The sequence below is a fragment of the Hypomesus transpacificus genome, unplaced genomic scaffold (genome assembly GCF_021917145.1).
Source record: "Hypomesus transpacificus isolate Combined female unplaced genomic scaffold, fHypTra1 scaffold_127, whole genome shotgun sequence".
Classification (NCBI taxonomy): Eukaryota; Metazoa; Chordata; class Actinopteri; order Osmeriformes; family Osmeridae; genus Hypomesus; species Hypomesus transpacificus.
Window position 1 is genome coordinate 295,876 of NW_025813704.1, and position 16,904 is coordinate 312,779.

The 16,904-nt window shown below is 49.4% G+C and overlaps 2 protein-coding genes across 2 annotated transcripts; one reads left to right on the forward strand and one right to left on the reverse strand.

Moving 5' to 3' along the window:
* Positions 1 to 213: 213 nt before the first annotated feature.
* On the forward strand, positions 214 to 5,869 carry irf3 (interferon regulatory factor 3). The gene is made up of 11 exons (XM_047050784.1): positions 214 to 446; positions 1,189 to 1,364; positions 1,754 to 1,922; positions 2,642 to 2,697; positions 2,997 to 3,057; positions 3,239 to 3,316; positions 3,700 to 3,894; positions 4,300 to 4,390; positions 4,583 to 4,872; positions 5,028 to 5,152; positions 5,291 to 5,869. Exons 2-11 carry the CDS (start codon positions 1,200 to 1,202, stop codon positions 5,414 to 5,416), a joined length of 1,356 nt encoding a protein of 451 aa, XP_046906740.1. The 5' UTR covers positions 214 to 446; positions 1,189 to 1,199; the 3' UTR covers positions 5,417 to 5,869.
* Positions 5,870 to 5,956: 87 nt separating this feature from the next.
* si:dkey-94f20.4 (synembryn-A) lies at positions 5,957 to 12,383 on the reverse strand. The gene is made up of 14 exons (XM_047050785.1): positions 12,203 to 12,383; positions 11,775 to 11,865; positions 11,561 to 11,608; positions 10,952 to 10,969; positions 10,651 to 10,740; positions 9,777 to 10,429; positions 9,477 to 9,605; positions 9,037 to 9,232; positions 8,086 to 8,180; positions 7,703 to 7,853; positions 7,398 to 7,493; positions 7,085 to 7,229; positions 6,632 to 6,905; positions 5,957 to 6,367 (listed from the first exon to the last, which is right to left on the reverse strand). The coding sequence occupies exons 2-14, from the start codon at positions 11,862 to 11,864 to the stop codon at positions 6,235 to 6,237; spliced, it is 2,118 nt and encodes a 705-aa protein (XP_046906741.1). The 5' UTR covers position 11,865; positions 12,203 to 12,383; the 3' UTR covers positions 5,957 to 6,234.
* Between the last annotated feature and the right edge of the window lie 4,521 nt (positions 12,384 to 16,904).

Consider the following 16,904-nt stretch of genomic DNA (forward strand, 5'->3'; position numbering starts at 1 on the left):
TAAATACTGTACAGTTCTTGAGAAAGTCTTTGTTCTTCTGTACATTAACTCTCCCTGTATTTGAGAAACAAAATAAAACCTGCAAAGAACAAAAACTCTATCGTTTAAAATGTTTTTTATCGTTTGATAAAGTTTTGATATGACGTCGTTGTTTCCAACCCAAACTGTGGCGCTGCCTACAACTCCCAGCGTACACTGTACACGTCACGGATAGTGACCCTACCCACCTCGCGTGGAAGCCTCTTGGAAACCGTAACCGAGAATGGGAATTCCCACGAAAGCCTGAAAACGGCACATCGGACCCGGTATTTTCGTGATAATCCACACCGCAGGTCTTGTTGGTAGCTGGCGCAAACAGTATTGCATATGCGCGTTGTTGCATCATTCCGTGACAGGCGGAAACGTATAAAAGGCACATAAACATAGGCACCAAGGTAATTTCCGAGGTAAGACATGATTCTTTATTAGCGCTTATTTTGACTTCAAAGTTAGTAAGAATGTTTATTCTCTGTCGTGTGTTACGTTAATATGGAACTTGCAGAAAGAACAACATTATCTTGCCATTCTAATACCCTGACAAATGCCTGAATATAGTAAATATAGATAGGCTACGTATGATAGGTTAGCCTACAGGCTCCGGTTAGGGTTATCGTCAGATGAGAGTAATGTTAACCTATGACATTTTGATGGAATACGGTAATGTTGGGACAAAGTGGATCGAGGTTTATGTCACTGAAGTGATTGATTCTTATATGGTGTAGCCTAGCATACAACTGTTGAAAGTTGATATGGAATGCAGACACGTCTTGAAATCGTCGAGGTTTCAAGTGGGTGAAACGTCGTCACCCCTCACCTGTCACTCGATATTCCCGTCACCTTTAACGCCAAACATGGACAAATTGCGATCCAAGTGTGATCTGTATGAAATAATTGAGATTACTCAAACATCGCTTTCGTTTCGATAGAGATAGTCTACCACTTCCACTTTGAAGTTTCGCTTCCATCCTCCTTGACTGCTCAATTAAAACTGTGCCGTATAGCTTACTGTTTAAAACAGATTTCTTGCTTGTGATAGCCTCTCTTCGCTTATTTCCTCTTCACGACAGACGCTCAAATATAGACTATACGTGTTTATAGCTGCTAACAAAATACGTTGTCACGTTTTATTTATTTATCCGAATTTAACAGTTTTTCCAGCCATGTCTCAGTCGAAACCTCTGCTCATCCCGTGGCTGAGAAAGCAGATCGACAGTGGGCAGTACCCAGGTGTTGGCTGGACAAATCAGGAGCGGACGGAGTTCTGCATCCCGTGGAAGCACGCGCTTAGACAGGACTCCTCGAGCGCCGACGTTCTCATATTCAAGGTAGGGTCACCTTCCTCACATGCCCCTCACTCCCCCCTCCTCACAAATCCACCGCACCTCACTTGACTCACCCACCCTCGTCACCCTCCTCCACCTCCTCCCCCTCACCCCTTCCTCCTCCCTCCTCCCTCCCCCCTCATCCCTTCCTCCTCCCTCCTTCCTCCTCACCCCTTCCTCCTCCCTCCCCCCTCACCCCTTCCTCACCCCTCACCCCTCCTCCCTCCCCCCTCACCCCTTCCTCCTCCCTCCCCCCTCCCCCTTCCCCCCTCCTCCCTCCCCCCTCACCCCTTCCTCCTCCCTCCCCCCTCCCCCCTCACCCCTTCCTCCTCCCTCCCCCCTCCCCCTTCCTCCCCCCTCCCTCCTCCCCCCTCCTCCCCCCACCCCCCCAGGCGTGGGCGGAGGTCAGTAATGGCAAGGCTCAGGGAGACTCCTCCATCTGGAAGAGGAACTTCCGTGCCGCGCTGCGAGCCAAGGGCTTCCGGAACGTCTGCGACAAAAAGAACGACGCAGCCAACCCCCACAGAGTGTTCCACTGGCCGGAGAACGCCCCGGCAGGGGGTGAGGAGAGGGAGGGGTTGGGGGGGGGGGTGAGGAGGGGGAGGGTGTGGTGAGGAGGGTGGGGTGAGGAGGGGGAGGTTTTGGTGAGGAGGGGAGGGTGTGGTCAGGAGGGTGGGGTGAGGAGGGGGAGGTTGTGGTGAGGAGGGTGGGGTGAGGAGAGGAGGGTGGGGTGAGGAGAGGTAGGGGTTGGTGGGGAACGAGCGACAGGCGAGGAGGAGGAAGAGGAGGGGTTTAGGGGTGAGGAAGAGAGGTGAGGGTGAGAAGGAGATGGAGGAAGAGGAGGGGTTTAGGGGTGAGGAAGAGAGGTGAGGATGAGAAGGAGATGGAGGAAGAGGAGGGGTTGAGGGGTGAGGAAGAGAGGTGAGGATGAGAAGGAGATGGAGGAAGAGGAGGGGTTTAGGGGTGAGGAAGAGAGGTGAGGATGAGAAGGAGATGGAGGAAGAGGAGGGGTTTAGGGGTGAGGAAGAGAGGTGAGGGTGAGAAGGAGATGGAGGAAGGGTTGAGAGGTGAGGGGGGGGTGAGTAATAAACCATGTTTTAAGTGGAGGTGATTCCCCTGAGACAACCTCTCTGTTTCCGTCAGCGATGCCTTGAGTCTTCTGGTCTTCCTTGAGGGTTTAGCTGCAGTTCTCTTGGCGTATGTGAAGCCCTCGGTGACACTGCTTGTAAAATGAGCTGTAGAAAGAAATCTGATTTGTGTTGGATGTCTTCCTTCTGAAGGTTCTCAGGAGCCTGTGGAAGCAGACCTCTACCAGGAGCCCCCTCTAATGGATGGAGTGAGTACTACGTGTTGGTCATGAACATGAGTGTGATCTGAGTGTGAAACACGCCTACTGCATGGTCCAAAAACCAGACGCCACTACTTACACACGTCTATCTTGCATCCGTTCAGGAAAGAACATTTTAAAGAAGTGCAATATAAATGCAAAATAAGCTCAAACTATTTGAGTGAAAAGTTACGTTTTTAAGTCTTAAATTAAGAGGACATTTGAGAATATCCCTATACAGTATACTGTACGAACTGTATATGAAGCTCCACATCATTAGGCTCAGGAAGTGTGACTGTGTTCCTCAGGGTCCAGAGGGCCCGCATGTCCGGGACGTTTACCTAGCCCAGGAGACCGTGGGGTTTAAAGGTAACTGAACCTCTCTCACTAACGGCCAACTGGAGATTCTAAAACTGACTGTAACTGACGATACTCTAAAGATGACTGATGTTTACAATCACGTTTGTTGTTTGTAGTTTATATCATATTAACGCCTTTTTGGAGAATATGGTGAACACAGTGTTAGATGATGGTGCTGTGTGTCTCCCAGGGAGAGACCTAACCAATGAGGAGCCAGACATCCTGGAGCGGTGCCTGAATGGGTTAAACATTGTAGAACCCCGAGAAGGTACGTGCTTTTCTGATCTTCCTGACTTTAATTCAGAACAACATGACTTTAAACTTAAAGAACTTACATTTACATTTATTCATTTAGCGGATCCTTTTATCCAAAGCGACTTCCATGAGAGAGCTTTACAAAAGTGCATAGGTCAATGATCATAAACAACAAGATAGCCCCAAAACATTGTGGGTAGCCAAAACAGGAAACATTCATTGTGAAAAGCAAATAAGTGCCAAAGGGAAGAACAATAAGAGCATGTAGTTAAACAAGTTACAAATAAACAACAGGAACCTCAAAAAATTCGAAAGGGAGTAACAAATAAATGAATAATTATTAAAAAAAAACATTCAGCGTTTGATCTTCCAGTGTCTTTTATCTTCCATCCACAGATGGACAAAATGATCAGATGTTTGAAGAGTTTCCAGGGCAACAGCTGTATACAGAAACAATGGGAGCTGAGGGAGCAGTTGGGTTGCTGGGACAACCTGCTTACCCAATGGGTGAAGTGGTGGGCGTGGCCAGTGAGGAAGCGCTGGTGACTCAGCTGGTCAGCAGCATGTCCAGCACCATGGAAGATCATTTCAGTGAGTTACCTAGGCTACCGCATCTATCCCCTAGATAAGCAAATCCATCACCTACGCTACCACAACACCTAGACCACTAAATCCATCACCTAGGCTACCACATCCCTCCAGGAAGGATCAGCCAATCAGAGCTACGTCAGAGCAAACATTTCACAACATGTTTATTGAAATTGAAAGACAAATAGATACGAATAGGAATATACACCCCCGTCTCTCCCTCCACCCCTGTCTCCCCCTCCACCCCTGTCTCCCCCTCCACCCGTCTCCCCCCTCCACCCTTGTCTCCCCCTCCACCCATCTACCCCTCCACCCCTGTCTCCCCCTCCACCCGTCTCCCCCTCCACCCCTGTCTCCCCCTCCACCCGTCTCCCCCTCCACCCGTCTCCCCCTCCCCTCCGGCTGCAGAGACCCACTTCAAGGTGTCTGTGTACTTCAGAGGGCAGAAGGTGTCTGAGCAGCTGGTGGACAACGATGCCGGCTTCAGACTGGTCTACCGGTGAGCTTACCAGACACATCACAGACCCACAACAAACACCATGGCAGCCGTCCCACCCTGACCTTGTCTGTGTGTGTTTCTGCCAGGCCTGACCTGACCCTGTCTGTGTGTGTTTCTGCCAGTCCTGACCTGACCCTGTCTGGGTGTTTCTGCCAGGCCAGGCCTGACCCTGTCTGTGTGTGTTTCTGCCAGGCCTGACCTGACCAAGCCTGTGCTGGACCCCCAGTCGGGGCTGCACCTGGTGTCCCTGCCTCCGGTCGGGGCCATGATGGACCATAACCAGGCCCGGCTGACCCAGACCATCCTGGACAGCATGGGGGACGGCCTGGAGATGGGGGCTACAGGCTACGTCATATACGGCTGGCGGAGGGGGGAGAGCAGGGCGTTCTGGAGCCTGTGTAAGTTCGACCACAGCCGGACGCCACAAGAGGTGTCCAAGAGGGAGCCCCAGCAACTGTACCTGGCCCAGGACTTCTTACGGGGTGAGGAGAAGGGCGGATGGGAGGAAAGAGAAGGAGAATGAAAACATATGATATGAATAGATATATTATGAATAGACGTAGGATGACTAGATAGATCATGAATAGATAGATCATGAGTAGATGTATCATTCCTAGTGTTGACCCCTCCATCCCAGGACTGCATCAGTTCATCAGCCACGGTGGAGGGGATTCCCCCCCCATCTCTGTGTTCCTGTGTCTGGGAGAGAAGTGGCCTGACCCAGACGCCAGGCCCTGGGAGAAGAAGCTGGTGACTGTGGAGGTAAGGGGGCTGCCAGAACTAAACACCAACACTTTGTTGATATTATATATTGATATATATTGTTTGAACCTTCAAGCCGAGGAGCGAGGGGTGGGGGCTTTTGTTAACCCAGCAGGTGTTCCCCTTCCGGTCTCTCAGGTGGTGTTCACGTCTCTGGAGATGCTGAAGGAGTTGGCCATCCAAGGTGGCGCCTCCTCTCTGCAGTCGGTGGAACTTCAGCTCTCCCTGCAGGAGTCTCTGCAGGAGCTTATGGAGATGTGTTGAAGATGAAATGAAACTCTCCAACAATGAGCCATCGCTGTTTATTCCTCACCCTTCCTGACCCCCTGAACCCCCTATACACTCCTACCCCCCCTTATACTCCTAAATGCCCCCTCTTGCCCCTCTTCTCCCCCCTCAAACCCTCCCTGACCCCCCCACCCCCACCCACGCACACACACTCCCCTGACCCTCAGCCATTCCAGTCACAATGTTTGCCTTTCTGAAAACCACATCAGCCCTCAAAGATAAACAAAATCCCCATGGCAACACAGAAAACAACAAATCACAATGAAACAACACAGCTCGGTTGCCTGGCAACATAACCAACTGAACTTTGTTTCATTTTTAGAGTTTAAAATGTGAAAAAGAGTTGTGTGTTTTTTATACAAGACTTGTAACAGTAATATTTGTAAAAACAAATAAAACGACATGCAGCAAAGAGAATTCAAGCGCCAACTGGTAGCTTTCAACAACTTTATTTTCGAGGGCTATCTTTCTAGTGTCAACTATGCGAGACGTAACATTGTGCATTTCATCTTAACATCTGAACTCTTAATTAATTATATCAAGGGTGTTCTGTAATCTTCATTCATAATTAAGCATTAAGGAAATAAAACAGAAGTAAATGTAAAACAACATCACAAAACGTAAATTTGGAACTGACATTTTTTCATTCCGTAATCTAACATTGTCACCAAAGCTGTTCTCCTCCGACTCAAAAAGCCAATAAACCAAACATTTTAAAGTGTAGAAATATATATACACTAGACTAGATGGAGCTCTATGTGTATCATGTAGACAAACAGCGTGTCCTACAGACGCTACTCCTCTACGTTGTCTAGGTCGTCGCTCTCTGCACCAGACTCTCTCTCCTCTGATAGGCTATCTCCCGGACACGCCATCGGCACCAGCTTACCCTCAGCATCCACTCCCATTGGCTGGAAGATGTTGTCCCTGGAAACCAGAAGGAAATGACAAGACATTTCTTCATTTTATTAATTTAGTCGATCATTTTATCCAGAGCGACATGAACAGTGCACAAGGAAAGCAATCAATCATCAATAATGCAAACTTTTTTTAAATCAGTTTTTAATCTATTTTTTTGATATGTTTGTTTCCCCCAAAAAAAATTGAAAACCTTTTTCAATATTTTTAACTTTTCAACTGTAAAAGACCTGACAGTGTCTCACCTGGTCAGCTTGTTGAACAGAGACTCACCTGGTCAGCTTGTTGAACAGCATCACCAGCCTTTGCGCCTCCTCCTCTTTCTCCTCCTCCGTCATCCCCTCCATGGGATCTGGCAGCTCCTCCTCCACGCGCCCTGTCACCGGGTTGACCCGACCTTTGACCTGGCGGTACTCCTCGGTGTCTGAGTCTGAGTCGCTGGAGTACTGGCCTCCTGTGCACTTTGACCTCTGACCTCCCAGGAGCCCCCTGGTGGCCAGGAGCCCCGCCGCGTTGCCGTATCCCGTGTACTTGACGAAGCGGCTCACTGCGGAAACACGGATGAGAAGTGGGAAGGAACAGTGATGGCATGATGTGAAGGGTTAGAGAGGAGAGGTGTGTTAGGAACATGATGATGATGTGAAGGGTTAGAGAGGAGAGGTGTGTTAGGAACATGATGATGTGAATAGAAGGAATATTTTTAAAAGCGTCTGCTAAAATGATTACCGTTCTCCTTGCACAGTACGAAGATGAGATCGGCAGCACAGTGCTTCAGGTCGGTGTCCATGTGGGTCATCAGCCTGATCAACTTGCTCTTCACAGTGGACCCCTCTTCTGGCCGGAGGCTGGCATCGCGCAGGGGAGGCAGGATCTGGTGTGTGGGGGGTGAGAAGAGTCATCCTCACACCTGCTACGTAGATTATGCTGTCACCTGATGATCATCCAGTGTGTGTGTGTAGTGTATGTGTGGCCAGGTGTGTGTGTGGCCAGGTGTGTGTGTGTAGTGTGTGTGTGGCCAGGTGTGTGTGTGCTGTCTCACGTGGGTGCGGAGGTAGAGACGAGTCTCCCTGTGGGCCCTGCAGCTCTCAGTCAGCAGGTTCAGTATAGGGGTCAGCTTCTCCTTGACCTTCTCACCCTGGGGGGAAACACAGGATTATCACCTTGGGGAGATCCACACAGAACTATCGCAGCACTCTATACTCTCCTCTCCATCTCTGTCCCCCCTCTCCATCTCTCTCCCCCCTCTCCATCTCTCTCCCCCCTCTCCATCTCTCTCCCCCCTCTCCATCTCTCTCCCCCCTCTCCATCTCTCTCCCCCCTCTCCATATCTGTCCCCCATCTCACACTGTCCAGGCGTCTCTCCATGACAAGCATCAGTGCGTGGACACAGTCCATGTTGACCCCCTGGCTCTGCAGGGAGTGGGGCTCCAGAGGCACGGCCAGCAGCACATCCAGACACGGGAGGGGCAGCGCAGAGAGCAGGTTCACCGTGTGGCTGTGAGAGGGGGAGGAGAGGGGGAGGAAGGGGAGGAAGGGGGAGAGAGAGAGGGGGAGGAAGGGGGAGAGAGAGGGGAGGAGAGGGGGAGGTGAGGGGGGTGTCAAGGAGTGAGAATGTGACAGATGGTGATGGTAACCAGGACTCCCCCTCTCTCTCCTCCAGGTGCCACATCATCCCCACTCCTCCCCCTCTCTTTCCTCCAGTCCTCCCCCCTTCCCTCTCCTCTCACCCCTGCAGGTTGTTCGTGTCCTCCTGCTCTTCGCAGGGCTGCATCAGACAGAAGCGCAGCACAGCCACCAGGTGGCGATATAGAGCTGCATCTTCCTGTCAGAGGGACGAGGAGAGCAAGAGTTATAACTGTGTTAAAGAGTAACTACACTCACACCCAAACAACAAGTGTTGGTGGTTAGTAACACTTCAAAGCACAAAACTCAGGTCTACTTCATAGCTACGTCCTTGTGTACCTGAGTCTCGGAGAGCCACACCCATACCCGGACTAGCCAGCTAGCCCCACTAGACAGCTACAACCACTAGTCAGCTACAACCACTAATCAGCTAGCCCCACTAGACAGCTACAACCACTAGACAGCTACAACCACTAGTCAGCTAGCCCTACTAGACAGCTACAACCACTAGACAGCTACAACCACTAGTCAGCTAGCCCTACTAGACAGCTCCAACCACTAGACAGCTACAACCACTAGTCAGCTAGCCCTACTAGACAGCTACAACCACTAGACAGCTACAACCACTAGTCAGCTAGCCCTACTGGACAGCTAACCCTACTGGACAGCTAGCCCTACTGGACAGCTAACCCTACTGGACAGCTAGCCCTACTGGACAGCTAACCCTACTGGACAGCTAACCCTACTGGACAGCTAGCCCTACTGAGACAGCTAGCCCAGCTAGACAGCTAACCCTACTGGACAGCTAGCCCTACTGGACAGCTAGCCCTACTGGACAGCTAACCCTACTGGACAGCTAGCCCTACTGGACAGCTAACCCTACTGGACAGCTAACCCTACTGGACAGCTAGCCCTACTGGACAGCTAACCCTACTGGACAGCTAGCCCTACTGGACAGCTAGCCCTGCTGGACAGCTAACCCTACTGGACAGCTAACCCTACTGTATAGCTAGTCCTACTGAGACACCACCATCCCAGGCCAGGTAAAGACCCACCTGGTCGGGCTCCAGTCTGTGGGTGCAGTAAGTGATGTTGAAGAGGACCTTGAGTATCTCCACTGCCCGCTGGTACGCCTCCTGGGGGACAGGGGGCGCTGTGGGATCCAGCAGCACCTCGTACTGAGTCTTCCACTGCACACACAGACAGTGCTCCAGGGCTGTGGTCAGCACCGACACCCCCGCCCTCCTGTGGGGTTCAGCCCAGGGGTCGAGGATGAGGAACACGGAGACTGTTGTTAGTTGAGCCTGTTCGTGTTTGCGTGTTGAGTCTAAAGGTGTGTGTTAAAGTTGTGGTGTGTGGTTTGAGTTGTGGTTGGTGTGTGTAGTTTCACCCTTCTCTGCTTTCTACATGCTCAGTCTATGTGTAGCTTTGGATACAAGCAAAATACACATAAGATTGAATAATAAAAAAAGTACAATTCCTCCGTACCTGAAGCAGCTGAGCTCTCAGCTCTGGTCTCAGAGCCGTGAGCAGAAACAGCAGTCGTAGTTCATAGAACTGTCCACTGGGGGGCGCTGGCATGTTGGTGCCCTTGGCCACTCTGTCTAAAACACCTGATAAGATCCTGTACAAGACAGAGGAACTGTATGAAATGCAGACGGCTGCACACGTGTGTGTATGCGTGTGTGTTAGTGATGCTCATCTTCATCATCCACTAATTAAACCTGTTGCATTGCGTGTTAAGCTAAAGGTGCTAACTATGGAAACTAGCAAAGTATCACAAGGGCGTGTGTACCTGAGACTGCTAAACCTCTCCTGTGCCCAGATGCTGTTGTAAACCACGTTACACAGAATCTTCAGCGCCTCTTTCCTCTGCGCCACCTCCTCCCCTTCCTCCTCCCCCTCCTCCCCCTCCTCCTCCTCCCCCTCCCTTATCTTCTTCTCTACTCTGCTCTGTCTGCGGTCCTTCTTTCCCCTGGCGAGTGCTGCGTGGACCCCGGAGCGTCGGCTGCTGTGGGGGCTGCCGCTCCGGCTATCGTGCTCCCCGCTGCCGTCCCGTTCACCGCTGTTAGTGTTGCTCACGTTGCTCTCTGCATCGTCTGCCCCGCCCTCAGCGCAGCACCCCTCCTCCCCCTCCTCCTCCCCCTCCTCCTGCTCCTCCTTGCCGTCGCATCCCTGGCCACTCTCCAGCCATGCCGCTTTGGCCTCCATGAGCGTTGCCATGACGTCCTCGTATAGGTCGGAGTCGAGGTCGTTGTTGCCGTCCTCGGGCGCCGTGTTTGTCGTCACACCGGCAAGTTTGGCCAGGGTGAGGATGGCAGAGTCGCTGAGCAGGGGGGTCAAAACCTTTTTGTCCCTGGAGAGGATCCGTAGGGTGCGTAGACAGACTCTGAGGCCCCCAGGTTGGGTCTCTGCTTGGATGTACCGCATCAGGACAGTAGTCAAACTCTGACAACAACAAAACACAGAGAAGAAGACATCAGTCGCTGAACATAACTGCTTTCATCCATCGTTATGTTTTGTGGGTTCACTGCCGCCTCAGGGTCCTGTATTTCTAAAAAGACCCAGACAACACTGGGTTTTCTAAATGGTGGTTCTGACCAACAGGAAGTGACATACAGGAAGTGACATACAGGAAGTGACAAACAGGAAGGGATGTCGTTGGATACCTGTCGGAGGACGATGTTATGGTCCTCCATACTGTCGTCACAGTCGGAGTCGGAGTCGTCCTCGTAATCACGGACTTTGTTCTTTCTGAACTGGAGGGGAGACAGACACAGGTGTGAACGTGGAGCTCAGTAACCCAAACCAGACCAGCTGAGCTTTTTACTGGCAACCACGTGTGTAGGGTGGCCTATACAACACACAGGACACAAAGACTTGTGTCTTAAACGAATGAATCTCCATCAGAAATGAGATCCCTTGTCTCTTTGTTGTTTTACTGTGACAGCATGCAAACATATACCATACCTCCTCAAGTTCTCTTTGCTGCGATTCGACCAATCACATTTGGAGGGGGTGGGGTGAGCAAATGAGCAGAGAGAGATAATCAATATGAATATGTGGAACACAGTGTGCCTAATCAAACCCACACTGTGACTGTAAGGATCATTCTGGCGCTCTGCAGGCATGGGGACAGCTGAATAAGCCATGGGGATGTTGGAAGCAGCGCGAGGCTTTAGGCTCATTATTGAATTACTCTGGTCTGGCTCAATCCCCTGAGCAGGCAAGAGAGGGGATCAGGGACAACTGAGACAGCACAACCTCTAATCACAGCTCTCCTGCTGGGGGGAGAGGTGGAGAGGTGAGAGAGGGAGGAGGAAAGGAGAGGGGAAAGGGCAAGGGGAAAGGTAAGGTGGAGCGATAAAGAGGGGCAGGAGTGAGTAGAGGGGAGGCGATTTGCAGAGGATGAGAGGAGGAGGGCCAAGGAAAGGTAAGGGTAAAAAGGAAGTGGAGGGGGAGGGAGGGGAGAGAAGGGGTAGCAGTGGGTGAGACAGGGTCAGATGATGTTCTGTGTGGTGGCGTGAGAGGGAGAAAGCCAGGCAGGCAGCTGGATTTACCAACATGCATGATACCTACTTTTCTCCTGTTCCTCTCCTCTGCATCGTAGAAGAAACACTGAGCATACTGGGAGAGAGAAAGGGGGGAGAGAGAGGGATGAGGAGAGAGACAGAGATAGAGAGAGGGGGAGGGTGAGGGAGGGATGGTCAGTAAGAAAGAAAACTGGGTGAGTTAAATCCATCAGACTCTAACGACAGTGTTGAGGCTGGGTCTCGGTGACAGCTGGTTTTACCTCTCTGTTGAAGGCCTGGAGTATGGTCTCAACACCACCCTCATCCCCCTGTCTGATACACCGGATAATCCCCTCTACATCAAGGTCCATGCTTCACAAACACACACACACAAACACACACATGTACACACACACACGCCATAAACAAATTACAGTTATACAAGGGTACAAAACTATGGTAGGATTGAGCTACACCATTAGTATAACAACACAACATCTACACACAGGTGTATCAGCCGCCACAGTGACAACTTTGAAAATGGAACATGGCGAGTAGAACTCAGAACGTAGAACACGGAATATGATTGTAAAGTATAAGCTGATAGGGATTTTCTGTCACATTCCAATGAATCGAATTACAAATAACATGTAATTACACATCCGTTTGGCCGAGTATTATGTACAGAATGTCATAACCACCTTCTTACCTTCTTTATCGCAAGTTAACAGTCCAGTCAGTAACTGTCGTCAGCCAAGGAGTCTTGAGCGTTCTCGTCGTGGTTCAGCTTGGTCACCCTGTTCCACCACGCTCCCTTCAGATCACATCCACCAAATATAATTTTTTCTCTTTTCGTTCTCTCAATCCTCCCTCTATCTCTCTCGACCTCTGTCTATCATCGCTCTCTCTCTCCCTCCCTCACTTTCTCTCTCTCCCTCTTTCTAATCCTGGAGAGATGGAGCCATGGTGCATTTATTGTTATAATCCACTAATGGACTTTCAGTCTCTCTCAGTACTGACCTCTATAACCTCATACAGATTTACAGATCTGAGCAGGTCTCTCTCCTCTCCTCAACCTCTCCCTTCATTTCTTTCTCGTCTCCTTCGTGTCTTCATTTACACATCTGTCACTTTGATCAGTTCTTCACAGTTCATATGATAATGAATGACAAACTTTTTTCTACATTTCCTTTTAGAGGCTTTAAAAAAATCAATGAATTAATCTAATTAATCTAATTAATCTATTGTGTGAGTTTCCCCCAACCTAATCCCTCCGATGGACACAGACAGAGTGAACCTATCTTGAAAGCATTGAATGGACGAGTTTGTACCCGCTGTTCTGACGTTGTCCACCAGAGAGAGCTATTACCCATGATGCACCTCTGTCAGATGTATGACGTTGGGTATGTTCAACGGTCAGTATAAAAGAATACTTATGAAACCAGTCTCTACCTGGAAATAACAGTCGACAACGTCAACAGGAAAAATGAAACGTTTATTTGTAGTCAAGGTTCTTGTATTTCCTTCAATAAACAACAGTTTCCCCAATAAATCCATCATAAACCCTACTCAGCCTACTCTCTGAGAGAAGCTAAGTGGTGTAAGGCGAGGGCTGAGAAGCGTTTGGGCGCATGCATGTGCGTGTCTCAACTACTTAGTGTTTCTATGTTTGTGTATGTACATTTGCTACATGTGTATGTAGCATTTAACTGTATGTGTGTATGTAGCATGTGTGTGTGAGTGTATGTAGGATGTGTATATGTAACGTATGTGTGTGTGAGTACGTGCGATTGTGTGCGTGTAGCATGTGTAAATGTAGTGTGTGTGTGTGAGAGTCCCCCTCAGAGCAGCCTTGAGTGCAACCCTGGTTCCCACTGGTCCACAGGTCGGCGTGGTGGAGGACAGAGCGCCAGAGGAAGTGAGGCGCACAGGAATGACAGCACTTCCTGTCAGGATGCTTCCTCTAAGGCCCAGTGGGCACAGGAAACGCAGGCTGGTGGCCGCGGCGACCCGGGGTAAACAGGAAGCACCCTGCGTCACCGGGGGTGACGGGCAGAGGACAGATCGTTGAAGTCTGCAGCTCGTTCCCCGTCTTCTCTAGGACACCTCCACACAGGTAGGGACACACCTGTCCTCCCAGACAGACAGGAAGTGAGGTTAAGGAAGCAGCCGCCCTAGTTGGTGAGGACACCGGTGTGGAAACACATGTATGTTGCTGATGACTAAAAGAGCTATTTTGGCAAAACAAAAGCAGATGTTTTCACAGGAAAACTATACAATAGAAAAGCAGAGAGAGAGGGAGGGGGGAGGGAGAAAGAGAACGAGATTGAGGGAGAGACGAATAGATGTGGGAAGAGAGGGAGGAGGGGGGAGAAGAAGAGGGAAAAAGAGAGAGGGACAGTGGGGGGGAGGAGGAGCAGAGAAAGGGAGAGGGAGACGGGGAGAGAGAGAGGGATGGGGGGGCAGAGAGAGAGAGAGAGAGAGAGAGAGAGAGAGAGAGAGGAGAGAGAGAGAGAGGTAGAGATAGAGAGGGGGGTAGAGAGAGAGAGAGAGAGAGAGAGAGAGAGAGAGAGAGAGAGAGAGAGAGAGAGAGAGAGAGAGAGAGAGAGAGAGAGAGAGAGAGAGAGAGAGAGAGAGAGAGAGAGAGAGAGAGAGAGAGAGAGAGAGAGAGAGAGAGTAGGTGTTCTGGGAAACTAACTGATGTCTCTCTTTCATCAGACACCAGAGTGAGGATATGAATCAACAGGTACAGAAACCCTTGACATCATCTCCCTGATCCAGATACTGATGGTAACTGGAACTTTTCATCACTATACCGAGGAATAATGTTCAGGGGAAACAACTGCATTTTCTCTGTCTAGGGGGCGGGGTGAAGGACAATTCCAAAATAAACACAATGACAGCAAACTTGACTCAAAGGGAGAGAGAGCAGGAAAGAATTAAACATGATAGTATAGAGAAAGGTCTGGGAGAGAGAGGGGGGTTATTTTGGGATGGAGGTTGGGGGGGGGTTTCCTGCAGGTGGAAATGAAAGCATCTTTGGAACAATTGCTCAAAGGCGAATGGTGGAGCGAGGGAGGAGAGGGTGAAAGAGGAGAGGAGGTGAAGAGGAGAAGAGAGGGTGAGGTAGGAGTGGAGGAGGAGAGGTGAGTGGAAGAGGTGAGGGAGGAGAGGAGGTGAGGGGTGCAGAAGGAGATGGAGGGGGCCGAGGGGAGAGGAAGTGAGAGGGTAGGAAAGATAACAGGAATACTGTACGTCAACAACACAAATCATCTTCAGAGCACAAGGTCATCTCCAAGATGACTGTTAATATTTACATTGTGGAAAGCGACAATCTTTTATGTTTATCCACTGTGAATGTGAATGTTCGGATCATCTGTCAAAGAAAGAAACTGATGGTGGGAGAGCATACTGAGGGGGAGGGGCCTAGCTAGGGCCACGCCCACCTGCCCCAGCCAGCCATCAGTTTATAAAAGGACAGCAAGACTGACAATCTAGAACTCTAGCACCAACACAGGAACCAACACAGGAATCAAACTACTGCCTGAATCTGAGGATTGATGTTCCGCTTTACACGACAGCGTACGGCGTTCCATGTCGTCTTTGGTGAGTCGTGACTGTGTGCTTGTTTGATTGTTTTTTGATTTTTTCAAAATGCATATTTGAGAGTTATTGTTTAATTCTAACATTAATCGCAAACATGAGACAAAAACCGGTATGACACTGCAGTGCATTAGTGTAGTTACTATTGTTAGTAGTATTTCCTATTGTTAGTTGATTTTAGTACTATTTTGTATTTATTTTGGTATTTAATATAATTAGTAGTATTAGTTTAATATTGTTAGTGGATTTCAGTTGTAATTAGTATTGTTAGAAGTAGTGTTAGTGTGTAGTACTGTTGGTGTGGTCAGTAGTGTTAGTGTGTAGTACTGTTGGTGTGGTCAGTAGTGTTTCAGATGAATAATCCAGTCTGTCTCCCAGGACACCTCAGCGTGATGAGAACTCTCCTCCTGCTCCTCAGCCTGCACATGACCCTGGCCTCCCCCCTCCAGCCAGCACACAGGTACCGACCCCTGACCCTAATGACCCCTGACCCTAATGACCCTGGCCCTAATGACCCTGGCCCTAATGACCCTGGCCCTAATGACCCTGACCCTAATGACCCTGGCCCTAATGACCCTGACCCTAATGACCCTGGCCCTAATGACCCTGACCCTAATGACCCTGGCCCTAATGACCCTGGCCCTAATGACCCTGGCCCTAATGGTCCCTGACCCTAATGACCCTGGCCCTAATGACCCACAATACTAACTCTACCCTTGACCCTTAACAAAAACCTTTCACCCTAACCCTCAATTCTGACCCCTAACCCTTATGACCCCTGACCCAGGCCCTAACCCTGCCACCAAAATCCACTAGCGCACACAAAAACATATAACAGTAGTCTAGACACACAGTAGTCTATACACACATAACAGTAGTCTAGACACACAGTAGTCTATACACACATAACAGTAGTCTAGACACACAGTAGTCTATACACACATAACAGTAGTCTAGACACACAGTAGTCTATACACACATAACAGTAGTCTAGACACACAGTAATCTATACACACATAACAGTAGTCTAGACACACAGTAATCTATACACACATAACAGTAGTCTAGACACACAGTAATCTATACACACATAACAGTAATCTAGACACACAGTAATCTATACACACATAACAGTAGTCTAGACACACAGTAGTCTATACACACATAACAGTAGTCTAGACACACAGTAGTCTATACACACATAACAGTAGTCTAGACACACAGTAGTCTATACACACATAACAGTAGTCTAGACACACAGTAATCTATACACACATAACAGTAGTCTAGACACACAGTAATCTATACACACATAACACTAGTCTAGACACACAGTAATCTATACACACATAACAGTAGTCTATACACACAGTAATCTATACACACATAACAGTAGTCTAGACACACAGTAATCTATACACACATAACAGTAGTCTAGACACACAGTAATCTATACACACATAACAGTAGTCTAGACACACAGTAATCTATACACACATAACAGTAGTCTAGACACACAGTAATCTATACACACATAACAGTAGTCTAGACACACAGTAGTCTATACACACATAACAGTAGTCTAGACACACAGTAATCTATACACACATAACAGTAGTCTAGACACACAGTAATCTATACACACATAACAGTAGTCTATACACTCTTCTGTTGCCCCCCAGGAGGCAGGAAGACGTCTGGGCCGCTGACCAGCCGCTGACCAGGGCAGGAGAACCAGGCCTGAGCGTGCCTGGCCCGGACGTGGTGCCCTTCATAAACATGGAGGCTGCTCCTGAACGGTAAGGAAG